Consider the following 14,948-nt stretch of genomic DNA (forward strand, 5'->3'; position numbering starts at 1 on the left):
TTTTATTTGTTCATTACCTCTCTTGTAGTGTGTTTATTACCTTGATTCCTTTTTTTTCACTGGGCTATTTTTCCCTATTGGAGACCTTGGGCTTATAGAATCCTGTTTTTCCAACTAGAGTTGTAGCTTAGCTAATAATGATAATAATAATAATGATAATAATAATAATAATAATAATAATATGTATATACATGTGTATATATAAACATTGTATATATATGTATATATATACGTATATATATACATATATATATATATATATATATATATATATATGTATATATATATATATACTGTATATATGTATATGTAAATATTATAAATATAAACATTAGATATATACTTATATATATATATATATATATATATATATATATTTATATATATATATATATATATATATATATATATATATATATATATTAGATATATACTTATATATATATATATGTGTGTGTGTGTGTATGTATGTATATATATGTACGTTTGTTTGTTCGCGTACATATGTAAGTTCATACTCAGTACAATGCACACCCCAAAATTCCAGACACAATGAAGGTCGAACACCTAAGATGAGTGACATCTCTGACAACAAATCACAGTACTTCGTTGATACAGGACAGCAATTAAAGGAGAAGTATGACATATCTGTCAGGACAAGTCAAAGGGCGCTGGAGGTAAATCCAGGGGTCCCTGAGAAGATTTGATGTTTCGTCCTCCTTAGAATCTTTTATTAATTCATTTTACGTAAATGTAAAGTTCCTATTTACATATTTTTTTTTTGTAGGTGAAGATAAGAAGATTTTTTTTTATTTATGTCTTTCGTTGTTAATGGTTATAGATTATAGTATTTATAATTGCTGTGGCCTGATTGGTAACGTCTCTGCCTGGTGATCGCCAGTCGAGGGATCGAGTCCCGCTCAAACTCGTTAGTGCCATTAGTGTCTGCAACCTTACCATCCTTGTGAGCTAAGGTTAGGGGTTTTGGGGGAGCCTATAGGTCTATCTGGTGAGTCATCAGCAGCCACTGCCTGGCCCTCCCTGGTCCTAGCTTGGGTGGAGAGGAGGCTTAGGCGCTGATCATATAATATATGGTCAGTCTCTAGGGCATTGTCCTGCTTGCTATGGCAATGTCACTGTCCCTTGCCTCTGCCATTAATGAGCGACCTCTAAACATCTCCTGTCTTTTGGGGGATTAACTCTTTTCTTTTCGTTGGAGCCGAAATGTATGTGAATAAAATCAACCTTAATCATTTGTATAATAAGTTTATTGAAGAGATAACTAGATAAATACTTCATTTATCTAATTACTCACCAAGCTTAATTGTTCAGTTTAACTACGTGTATTTTAAGACAAATTATCTCGTTAGATTGTTATTTAAAATACTTAAGTTTCTATGTTTCGCTTCTCTCGTCTAAATTTTCAAAAAGAGCAGGGCCACTGGCAGCTCATTAAAGATGTTCCATTCTTTTAAAGGCTTAAAGGTCGCTCATGAACGGCACAGGCAAGGGACAGTGACATTGCCCTATCAAGCGGGACAATGCCCTAGAGACTGACCATATATACATATGATCAGCGCCCAAGCCGCCTCTCCACCAAAACTATGACCAACGAGGGTCAGGCAATGACTGCTGATGACTCAGCAGATAGACCTATAGGCTCCCCCAAACCCCCCATCCTTAGCTCACAAGGATGGTGAAGTGGCAGCGACCGAACGAACTAACGAGTTTGAGCGGGGCTTGAACCCCAGTCTGGCGATCACCAGTCAGGGACATTACCACTTCGGCCGCCACAACCCTAAACGTGGATTAAATAGGATTAACTAGATAATAGGGGTAAGCCAATGTAGCTCTCTTGGTATCCTCTTGATTGACTTGCCAAGACTCCTTTTTTATCGCGATTTTTTTTTTTCTGAAATGTATTCCTTGACCTTGTCATTGACTTTTATCTTTCTTCGTGGCTGAGTGGTATGGTCACTGGCATACAGGTATCCTGGACCAGGGTTCAAATCCCGGCCGGTCTGATACTATAGTCTTTGGGTGATTCCGCCTGGGGCTCTGATCCCGAGGTCGTTAAGAGAATCCAGACTTTAATGTATTGATATATATGTCTTATTTGAAATATGAAAAACACGTTTAAATGTGAGAAAATTTATCATTAATCGAATGCCAAGTCCCAAACCTACCAATTAGCTACGATGGTGAAGATGGGCTGATTTCAATTCTAAGTACAGAAAACCTGAATTTGACAGGTATATGTACAGAAGAATTGTCATTGACTTTTATCTTTCTTCGTGGATGAGTGGTATGGTCACTGGCATACAGGTATCCTGGACCAGGGTTCAAATCCCGGCCGGTCTGATACTATAGTCTTTGGGTGATTCCGCCTGGGGCTCTAATCCCGAGGTCGTTAAGAGAATCCAGACTTTAATGTATTAATATATATGGCTTATTTGAAATATGAAAAACACGATTAAATGTGCAAAAATTTATCATATATATATATATATATATATATATATATATAAACCTCCTTCCTATTTTCTTTCTTGAATCATACATATAGCCTCTTAATTTTTCTTTCCTACTGCATCTGCGGGGTTTAAACCTTCAGTACATGTGGTATTGAATGGCATTCCAGGCCCCAGGGGCCAAATTTCATATATTTAATCCATTCCTTAACCAGAAAAATACACTACATTTACCCATACGGTGCAAATAAACTTGTATTATTATTATTATTATTATTATTATTATTATTATTATTATTATTATTATTACTACTTGTCAAGCTACAACCCTAGTTAGAAAAGCAAGATGCCATAAGCCCAAGGGCTCCAACAGGGAAAAATAGCTCACTAAGGAAAGGAAATAAAGAAATAAATAAACAATGAGAAAAAATTAAAAATAAATTATTTAAAAAACAGTAACATCAAAAAAATATTCTGGGAAAAATTATATTTTCGGTGTTAAACTGAAAGGATTTTCATCCAATGCAAAATTACGAAAGGTCAAACAATTGCATCATCAAAGACACTATAACGAGATAATTAAGGGTAAAACATAATATTGCACAAACTTATATAAGAGAAGACGCCGAATTAACCCATGCAATATATTGTCGTCCTCCTTCGCTCGCCTATCTATCAAGTCTATTTATTCCTGCACTAGTTAGTTTCGACCCATTATCCTAATCACGTAAGTTGACTTTCAAGAACACAAGCTCAACTCCCCAAGACGTCAACTTGAAAGAGCAAACGCACACACACACACACACACACCAACCCCTCATCGAACATTTCCTTACTTAGCGTTGGTGGAGTGGTCGAAGGTGATTTTGGCAATACCTATTTCGGTATATTAATTTCACTGAAAGTGTTTCAAACTCGCTCATACACTGTAATGCTATTTTTATTTACTTATCTCTCGCTCTCACCAGCACTGATAACAGAAAAATCTGCACAGCCTCTGCAAGGTTTACAACGCTTCTAGAAGGCTAAAAACACAGGTTACATCACCACTTGTACTTAATGCACAGCCTCTACAACGTTTTGAACGCTTTCAGAATGAAAAAATCATTGCCAGATCATTTCTCAGACAACCACTATAATGTTTACAACGCTTCCTCTAAGATAAAATCACTGGGTAATCTTGCTACCACATTTTTCATATTGTTCGAATTTTGTGACATTGTTTCCCTCAACTGTTTGTATATAAGCTCATTTTCTGTTGAATAAACCTCACTTTCACCTCGCCACTCTTTTAGTACCTAACAGCTATGTTGTCACATAATCCCAATGTAGTTTCCATCATGTGGGTGTATGTTATCATTGGTACATCTACTGAGTAAACTCATAGTATAGAATACTATTAATATTAAAGTGAGCAGATTTCCCGTTCAATTAGCGAGTATCCACGACCAGATTTATATGTAGGCCTATACTAGTAAAGACGACCCACAAAAAGGACGGCCAAATATTCAGATATATATATGCACACACATGTACACGTACCCCCTTCTCACCAGTGTATGGCTACTCCCTCTCTCCCTTAACTGAGGGATGGGGAGAGCTCAATGTTACCGCAAAGATATATATATATATATATATATATATATATATATATATATATATATATATATATATATATATATATATATATGCACACACATATATATATATACAGTATATGTATATATATATATATATATATATATGTATGTATATATATATATATATTTATATATATAAACCTCGTTCCTGTTTTCTTTATTGAATCGTACATATAGCCTCTTAACTTTTCTTTCATACTGCATTTGCTGGGTTTACCCCTCAGTACATGTGGTATTGAATGGCATCCTAGGCCCCAGCGCTGGCCCTTCTTGCTTAAATTCATATATCTAATCCATTCCTTAACCAGAGAAATAAACAACATTTACCCATATAGTGCAGCAGGTGGCTTATTATTATTATTATTATTATTATTATTATTATAGCTACAACCCTAGTTGGAAAAGCAAGATGTTATAAGCCCAAGGGCTCCAACAGGGAAAAATAGCTCACTAAGGAAAGGAAATAAAGAAATCAATAAACGATGAGAAAAAATTAACAATAAATGATTTCAAAAACAGTAACATCAAAAAAGTATTCCGGGCAAAATTATATTTTCGATGTTAAACTGAAAGGATTTTCATCCAATACAAAATTACGAAAGGTCAAACAATTGCATCATCAAAGACACTATAACAAGATACTTAAGGGCAAAACACAATATTGCACAAACTTATATAAGAGAAGACGCCGAATTAACCCATGCAATATATTGTCGTCCTCCTTCCCTCGCCTATCTATCAAGTCTATTTATTCCTGCGCTAGTTAGTTTCGACCCATTATCCTAATCACGTAAGTTGACTTTCAAGAACACAAGCTCAACTCCCCAAGACGTCAACTTGAAAGAGCAAACGCACACACACACACACACACACACACACCAACCCCTCATCGAACATTTCCTTACTTAGCGTTGGTGGAGTGGTCGAAGGTGATTTTGGCAATACCTATTTCGGTATATTAATTTCATCGAACGCTTCATACACGCCCATACACTATAATGCTATTGTTTTTTTTATCTAGCTCTCACCATCACTGATAATAGAAAAACCTGCACAGCCTCTGCAAGGTTTACAACGCTTCTAGAAGGCTAAATTCACAGGTTACACCACCACTTGTACTTACTGCACAGCCTCTACAACGTTTGGAACGCTTTCAGAATGGAAAAATCATTGCCAGATCATTTCTCAGACAGCTTCTATGAAGTTTACAACGCTTCCTCACCGATAAAATCACTGGGTAATCTTGCTATCACATTTTTCATATTGTTCGAATTTCTGTGGCATTGTTTCCCTCAACTGTTTGTATATAAGCTCATCGTCTGTTGAATAAACCTCACTTTCACCTCGCCACTCTTTTAGTACCTAACAGCTATGTTGTCACATAATCCCAATGTAGTTTCCATCATGTGGGTGTATGTTATCATTGGCACATCTATTGGGTAAACTCAAAGTATAGGGAAGGGTTAATATTAAAGTGAGCTGATTTCCCGTTCAATTAGCGAGTATCCACGGCCAGATTTATATGTATACCAGTAAAGACGACCCACGAAAAGGACTGCTAAATACTCAGATATATATGCACAAACATATACACGTACCCCCTTTGCACCAGTGTATGGCTACTCCTTCTCTCCCTTAACTGAGGGATGGAGAGAGATGAGTGTTACCGAATATATATATATATATATATATATATATATATATATATATATAGAGAGAGAGAGAGAGAGAGAGAGAGAGAGAGAGAGAGAGAGAGAGAGAGAGAGAGAGAGAGAGAGAGAGAGAGATATATATATATATATATATATATATATATATATATACTGTATATATATATATATATATATATATATATATATATATATATATATCCAGACACTTGCCCTCTATTATATAAGGGGGATTGCAATATAAGCCCTATCTTATTAACGAGATTAACCAAGACTAAACATAATTTTCACATTCTATTCAGTAAAAGGAATCAATTTTTCAGAGCAATGAAATATCTCTAAAATAACAAGCACTCTCTTAAAAAATTTGGAGACATCGCAATTTCATTTCTGAGATATTCTGTTAGCAGAACAATGTGTGAATATATTATAAATTCCATTTGTCTTTGTTGGGGGAAATAAAGGTAGGAAGTAAGAGAATCAAAACAGGCGCAATGAATTAAAGCCTGTTACATCTGTACCGCCTGGTTTTATTTATGCCTTTTCACAAAAAAGAATTTCAACTCCAGTTTTTATTATCTTCTCTTTAATTTTTGTCATGATGTTTATTTCCTATTTTTCTAACGACAGTTGAAGATTATCTGTGCTAGGAATTACGTTTGATCTCTGACCATGGTGTTTGCATCGACAGTCTAAATTGCAGACAATCCCTCATTACTAATTGCTAGTCAGTGTCGATTATTACCTCCGCCAACGAAGTTGGAAGGAGGTTATGTTTTCGCCCATGTTTGTGTGTTTGTTTGTTTGTGAACAGATTCCTAGCCACAATTTTAATTGTAGAGTATTGAAACTTGCAGGGATAAAAGCTGGAAGTGATAAAATTTTCGATGGTCAAGGTCACGGTCAAGCAAAATGTTCAATTCACGTAATCAGCCATAAGTTGGCACATCCTTGCCACAGAGACTTCGAACTTGGTTCATATTTGAGTGCATAAAAATCCACGCCAATTAATATTTGATAAGGTCAAAGATCAAGGTCAAGCTCGAGTAAAAGGTCGAGAAATATGCTGCCACGGCGAAGGTCTTCGCTCTACTGAGTGTCCCTCTAGTTATTACACTTACAGTATTCAATCAGTCATTCCTGACTGATAATATCCTATTAGTGACAGCAACAACAACAAAAATGCAGCAGTTTTTAGCCCACTGCAGGACAAAGGCCTCAGACATGCCCTTATTCATGTTTGGATTGGGCTATTTTCATCACCACGCTGACTACAGCGGATTGATGATGGTGGGAGACTTTGGTGTGATCACTCACCAAACCAACATAGTGTGGGTGGCGCTGACTAGTGACTGCATTATGAACTAAATATCCTATAGAGTTCGTGAAATTTAATCCTTTCCTTTCTATTCTTTCGTCTCCCAATCATCATCATTCGATATCTAATATCTCTTAGATAAGTGGCACCCATTGATGGACAATTCCATCCTTTTCGTAATTATAGGCATGTAGTTAATTCTAATAGTCAGGTCTTCTCCATCATGGGGCTCAATACTGCACAGTATCCTAGAAGTTTTATTCCAGCTGTGACGAAGTTGTGGAATGATCTTCCTAATCAGGTAGTTGAATTGGTAGAACTTCACAAGTTCAACTTTAGCTTACAATCTTGGGAATAATGTCTTGGATTTATATATATATATATATATATATATATATATATATATATATATATATATATATATATATATATATATGTGTGTGTGTGTGTGTGTGTGTGTGTGTGTGTGTGTGTGTGTAGTAAATGACTATCTAGACAATCTTTTGCTGGAAACGTCTCTAGTTGTCATCGAACTTTAGGAAGGAAATAATGAGAAATTTTAAAAGATTAATTTCTTATTCGTAAATTAACACGTTATATACCATTATAGATTGCATCACGAATAATAAAATCAACTGTAATTCCACCGACATATGTAATTTAAATCTATTTTTTACTGAACATTGAGAAGTTTTACTACACTTTGGTTAATGAAACAGTTATTTCGCGTCTGCGTAGAATTAGTTTTTAGTGTCTTTAAATTAGGACAATTGAATTTATTTGTAGAAACATCACTAATAAATTGTAATATATATATATATATATATATATATATATATATATTACAATTTATTAGTGATGTTTCTACAAATAAATTCAATTATCCTAGGATAATTGAATTTATTTGTAGAAACATCACTAATAAATTGTAATATATATATATATATATATATATATATATATATATATATATATATATATATATGTGTGTGTGTGTGTAACTTCGCCGGTACTAATATTACAGATACTTCTTTATATATATCGTTTACTATTACTGTCAAACTTTCAACGGGTCTCCACAAGGCATCAGAAGAGTTGGAAGACCCAGGCCTACCAGGTTTACATAGCTGAGGACTATGAAACATGAAGAAGGAAATAATGAATGGAGAAGTATTGATTTAAAAGCTCAAGATAGAGAAGACTGGCGAAATTTAACAAAGGCCCTTTTGCGTCAAGAGGCGTAGGAGATGATGATGATGATGATCATAATGACTATTACTGTGAGTTTTCACATCTTTGTAATTGTTCTTATTTAAATGTAATCGCCATTGTAATTGATGTAATCAAACAGTCATGGTTGTTGTATTTGATCTTATCTATCTATTTTCATGAAAATAGTTATCTCCTGGATGATAACACAACTGGAATTCCCCTATCTTCTCAGCTATCAGTAAAATCATTTTTGGAATTGCTGTCTTCGCCCCTGTAATACTGTAATTGCTGTCATTATTACCGTCGTCCCCCTTATCTTACCAGTACCTGCCATCCTCTTTTCAATTGTTCTCCTTACCTCCGCAAACGAAGTTGGAAGGAGGTTATGTTTTATCCCCTGTTTGTGTGTTTGTTTGTCAACAGCTTCCTGGCCACAATTTTAATGGTAGAGTAATGAAACTTGCAGGGATTAACTGTTATCTAAAAAGCTGGAAATGAATAAATTTTGGAAGGTCAAGGTCAAAGGTCAAAGTTATGGTCAAGCAAATTGTCCAATTCACATAATCAGCTATAAGTTTGGACATAGTTGTCACATATACTTCAAACTGGATTCATATTTGAGTGTATGAAAATCCACGCCAATTAATACATGTTTAAGTCGAAGGTCAAGGTCAAGGTCGAAAAACACGCTAACGCAGCAGAGATCTGCGCAATCCTTGTCATCATAATTGCAAATGCCATCATCGTACAGCCTTGTATGAAGCCTTTATTAAAAGGAGGATCTCTAACTTGCACCTTCCCTGTGAATGCGAATGCACCTCTCTCTCTCTCTCTCTCTCTCTCTCTCTCTCCCTCTCTCTCTCTCTCTCTCTCTCTCTCTCTCTCTCTCTCGTGTCTGATGCTATCATCATTTATCTCACTTGAGGCTATAAATCAATCTCTCTCTCTCTCTCTCTCTCTCTCTCTCTCTCTCTCTCTCTCTCTCTCTCTCTCTCTCTCTCTCTCTTCTTCTTCTTCTTCTTCTTCTTCTTCATTTCCTCCTCCTTGTCTAAATCTCATCCTTCTCGCTTACCCCTTTGGTTCTTAATTAATTTCTCCGCTTTCCCTTATTTCTTCCATTTCAAACCTCTCTCTCTCTCTCTCTCTCTCTCTCTCTCTCTCTCTCTCTCTCTCTCTCTGCGATGATTCCCACGAATACCTTACAGTACGGAAGAGCATTATAAAATCTGGACTGCATTCACTATTTTCTTCTTCTTCTTCTTCTTCTTCTTCCCCCTTCTTCTTCTTCTTCTTCTTCTTCTTCTAAATGGAGATGCAAAGAGGCAATTTGATAATTATGACTATTAACTCAAGATAATTCTGAATTATGGGGAAATTCTCATGTTAATGAGATGATGAGTTTATTACACATCACAAAGAGATAATGGATAGATTCTTTATTACGTCTTTTATTCCATCTTTGCTTAAAAGAAAAAAAAAGATGTAGCTATATCCTTTCAATAAGTGGATATGCTGCCAAAGTACAGATATTTTTTTCTTTGCATAATTTAAATTGAAATATTATAAAACAGGTATTCGAAATAGCTTTACTAATATGCAACGTCATATTGCAATTAGTGTTCTTTTTAACACTTATGGTAATATAATGACTATTTTTATATCTTTCATTTTGAATATATTTTAGTTTTTTTAATTATTTTTTCATTGATTTCAATAAAAAAAATTCTTCTTTGCACAGTTGGGCTGAATAGGAAAATAGTCTCTTGGATTTAAAAAAAAAAAATACATGGTATTTCAACCCTCAAACACTGGAAAATCTTCTTAGATGGGATTTTTAATTTTGACTATTTTTTTTTCTATTTTCAATATATTCTAATTTTTTAATTATATTTTTATTGATCCCAATAAAAAAAATAATCTTTGCACCGTAATGCTGAAAAGGAAACTAGTTTTGGATTTTAGAAAAAAAAAAATACTTTTTATTTCACCTTTCAAACACTGGAAAATCCTCTTAGACGGGATTTTCCATTTTGACTCTTTATTCCCATATTGAGTATTGTTCTCCTGTCTGGTGTTCAGCTGCTGATTCTTATCTTAATTTGTTGGACAGAAACTTACGGTCTATTAAATTTCTTATTCCTGATCTAGATATTAATCTTTGGCACCGTCGTTCAATTAGTTCATTATGCAGGTTGCATAAGATTTTTCATAACTCTGACCATTCTTTACATTCAGATCTCCCTGGACAATTCTATCCTGTTCGTAATACTAGGCATGCAGTTAATTCTAATAGCCAGGCCTTCTCCATCATGAGGCTCAATACTACACAGTATTCTAGAAGTTTTATTCCAGCTGTTACCAAGTTGTGGAATTATCTTCCTAATCGGGTAGTTGAATTAGTAGAACTTCAAAAGTTCAAAGTTGGAGCAAATGTTTTTATGTTGACCAGGCTGACATGAGTCTTTTTATGGTTAATATATGACGTATCTGTTTTTGACGTTGTTAATAGTTTATATAGGACATATCTGTTTTGACGCTGTTACTAGATTTAGAATGATATATTGTTAATTTATTCTCATCATTTATTTATTTCCTTATTTCCTTTCCTCACTGGGCTATTTTTCCCTATTGGAGCCCTTGGGCTTATAGTATCTTGCTTTTCTGGCTAGGGTTGTAGCTTGGCTAGTAATAATAATAATAATAATAATAATGAGACTTGTCAAAATGACAAATATTAGAAATATCTTTATAAGTTTCTTATCTATGCTCATTATAAATTATTGACCGTAAAATGGAAAAAAATCACAAAATGGAAATAATTAATATTTCTATTCATCATCATCATCATCATTCACTAGTGTTTTAGGGATGTGTTGGCCTATTATAAACGCCCCTTCAGCTCGATAATTTCTTGTAGTGTCTGCAACCTCACCATCCTTGTGAGGTAAGAATTGTGACTTTTCGGGAGCCTATAGGTCTACCTGCTGAGCCATTAGCAGCCATAACCTATCCCTCCGTAGTGCTAGCTTGGATGGAGAAGGGGCTTGGTCGCTGATCATATCTATATATGGTCCTTCTGGGGCATTGTCTTGATAAATAAGGAATTATCATTATCACTGGCTTCGGCCATTGATGAGTAGTTACCTTTAAATCTGTAAGTAGTTCTCCTTACAAGTGGTATAACTACTGAGTAGTCGACTAATCCATGGAGAAAAATCTTCGTTGATATCCGATTCATACATCTACACAGAGGGTGCATCAGCAGTACGTCAAGCTACCTAACAAACCTATTCATTCATCTCTATCTTGTAGTCTTCTATACTTCCTGGATGTTCATTGATTTCCTTTTTAGTTCATTTTGCACAAATCTCTCCAGCACATTCTCATTTTTCATCACCACATCTATCCTGAAGCGTCTGAATTATTCGCTCCTTTGCCCAACTTATCTTCCATTCTTTCCCCATTATTTTTTTAACTTTTTATCCATTATATTTAGTATGTTTTGTTTTATTCATTTATTTAACATTAATATAAATAAAAAATTTTCTTCGCGATGTTAACTGGACCGTCTCTGTAAGGGTCGATTTGGGCTCATTGGGCTGTTAATCTCCTTCTTTTGATTATTTTAATAATAATAATAATAATAATAATAATCCACGTTATCAACCTGTTCTTAAACACTCAGATCCATCCGTTCACCTACGCTAACCTAATTTTCCCTTGTCCTCATTTCTCGCCATTTTACTTCTCACACTTCATTTGTTATTTAGGTAAGTCATCTCACCTGTTGCAGCCTCTTTTATTTCATTTCAATTCAGCATGTACACCTCACTTCCCTCAAGGAGACTTAACCCAAGAATCCCTTCATATGTTCCAGCATTGGTTTCCATAGATATTCCAGTTTTTTTCCAATTCTTCAGCACCCACGCTGCTTCCTTCTTACTTTGCCCATTTTTGGGACTTGCCTCTTCTCTTATTCCATTTTCATCCTTCACTGTTCTATCTTATTTCTCTTCCTCTCGTTTTTTTAAGTGTTTATAGTTTATATATGACAGATTTATTTTAATGCTGTTACTGTTCTTAAAATATTCTATTTCATTGTTAATTACCTTTCTTGTAGTTTCCTTATTTCCTTTCCTCATCGGGCTATTTTTCCTGTTGGAGCGTTCGGGCTTATAACATCCTGCTTTTCCAATTAGGATTGTAGCTTAGCAAGTAATAATGATAATAATAATAATAATAATAATAATAATAATAATAATAATAATAATAATTACTCCAAAATCCCTCTATAAATCAACTGTTTCAATTATTCCAGTATTCCATATTCATTTCCTGATCCTTGTGTTTTCATTTACCCTTTATTCTAACTCTTGCTCACATTGAGCTTTCATTTTGTTGCAATTGCAATACTTATTCATTCTTCTGTTTCTGCAGTTTCTATTCACTATACCCGATCGGATGCTATATCATTTGGGAACATCAGCCATCCCAAACTCTATTCTCAACCCCTTTTCTTATCTCACAACTTTATTCATATATCTGACATCCTTTCCTCTTGCTCTTTATATCAATCCATCCTACTTCCCTTATACAATAACATATATTGACTCATCAAATTTTCTCCTTTAGCTTTACGTTGTATCTTGCATAGCCGTATATATTTTATTCACCATATCCGTGTATAACACGTACAGTTGGACGACGAAATTCATGGCACACCTCACTCTGAGGAAAGGCACCCTCTCACACCATTTCTGCATGGCGAGCTATTGTGTTTAGCCCCGCCCACCACCTCTGCCATCTCTTCTTACGTTATCTGCTTCGTTACTCGCCGCACAGTGAAGTTGTGACAGGGTGCATCTACTCAAAGCGAGGTGTGTCAGGAATTCCTGTGTCCTACTGTACTTCTTTTCTTATTGCCTTCAAACTTCTCTTCATAACTTTCATACCAAAACGCTTAATCCACACATATTCTAATCCCTTCTCAATCTCTATGAATCCCTCTTTCAGTCTCACTTTTCATTCCCAACTCTACAATAAACATTCTCTAGTATCATAAGTAACATTATGCCTTTATCATTATTTTGGTGTGCATTATCACTGCAATCTTTGATGTCTTTCCTAATCCAGACATACATTACTCATCTTGGTCAGCCACTCATTCAAAATTTCACATTTGTACCACAACATCTTTTTATTTGTAATTCCATGAACTCTTGGTGCCTTTCTATTTCTCAATCTTCTAAATATTCTCCTTACATCTTCAAGAGCCACCTCCACTGGCATTCTGAAACTTACATTGATGCATTCAGCTCAGCTTCTCGTCTATCCTCTACGTTCAACAATCTTAGATATACTTACTACATCGACTCTGAATGGCATTCTCTTCAAACAGCATCTTTTTAATATCTTCTTTTATGTTTCAATCTTTATTATTATTATTATTATTATTATTATTATTATTATTATTATTATTTTTATTATTATTATTATTATTATTATTATTATTATTATAAGGAATACAAAAACGAAATTATCACTGTGGCTGATACCGATTTCCAACATTTTGTCCTCTAACTCGTGGCAGAGAGCCAGATAGATAGATAAGAATTCTCGGTCAAATTATGAAATGCAGTATTAAATACATATAAGTATACATAAAAAGATAGATGCATACGTAGTGAAACAGGCAGACATACTGTACTGTAAAATTAATCAATAGAGTAATGAGAAATTTAATTCAATGTCAAATTATGAAATGCAGTATTAGATACATATAAGTATACATAAAAAGATAGATGCATACGTAGTGAACAGGCAGACATATTGTACTGTCAAATTAGTCTGTAGTGTACAGAGAAATTTAATTCAATATCAAATTATGAAATGCAGTATTAGATAGATAAATATATACATAAAAAGAGAGATAAATTCATAGTCAAACAGGCAGATATAATGTCAAATTAGTCAGAAGAGTACAGAGAAATTTAATTCTCTGTCAAATTATGAAATGCAGTATTAGGTAGATAGACATATACAGAAGTAGATTGAAGTGGTACGGTCATGTCATGAGAAGAGATGAACAGTATATTGGGAGGAGAGTGATGGAAATGGAGGTACAAGGAACGAGAAGGAGAGGGAGACCAAAGCGAAGGTGGATGGACTGTATCAAGAATGACCTTCGATCAAAGGGATTAACCGGTGGTGAGGTGTGGGACAGAGGTAGATGGAGAAAGCTGACCAGAAACATCGACCCCACATAGAAGTGGGAAAAGATGTAGACAAAGAAGAAGAAGAGGCAGAAGATGTATACAGAAAAAGAAAGATGCATGCATAATTAAACAGGCAGATATACCTTTCAAATTAGTCAATAAAGTACAGAGAATTAAAACAAAGAGATAATTTGATTTGAGACGACACATTCCCCTACCTCTGATCTCTCCTGTAAATGCCTGCGCGCCATGACAGGTTTGTCATTAAGATGAGGGTCACTCGTCACTCGAAGGAACGACAACTCTCGTATGATTTCATGATCTGAAACAGTTTCCTGTGATTTTGGAAAGCCCTTCTTCTCCACCCTTTGGAATATGAAGTAGATAGATAGATAGGGGTTTAGGTTGACAAATTTTACGAA

The 14,948-nt window shown here is 34.7% G+C and overlaps 1 protein-coding gene across 1 annotated transcript in view; it reads left to right on the top strand.

Annotated features, from left to right (window-relative positions):
- Nucleotides 1-572: 572 nt before the first annotated feature.
- Nucleotides 573-14,948, top strand: part of LOC137621405 (circumsporozoite protein-like) — a 22,486-nt gene continuing 8,110 nt past the window's right edge. Inside the window, exon 1 of the mRNA XM_068351703.1 lies at nucleotides 573-677. Coding sequence (XP_068207804.1) covers nucleotides 573-677 — 105 coding nt within the window. The remainder of the gene's footprint in view (nucleotides 678-14,948) is intronic.

Source organism: Palaemon carinicauda, chromosome 28, assembly GCF_036898095.1.
Source record: "Palaemon carinicauda isolate YSFRI2023 chromosome 28, ASM3689809v2, whole genome shotgun sequence".
Taxonomy (NCBI): Eukaryota; Metazoa; Arthropoda; class Malacostraca; order Decapoda; family Palaemonidae; genus Palaemon; species Palaemon carinicauda.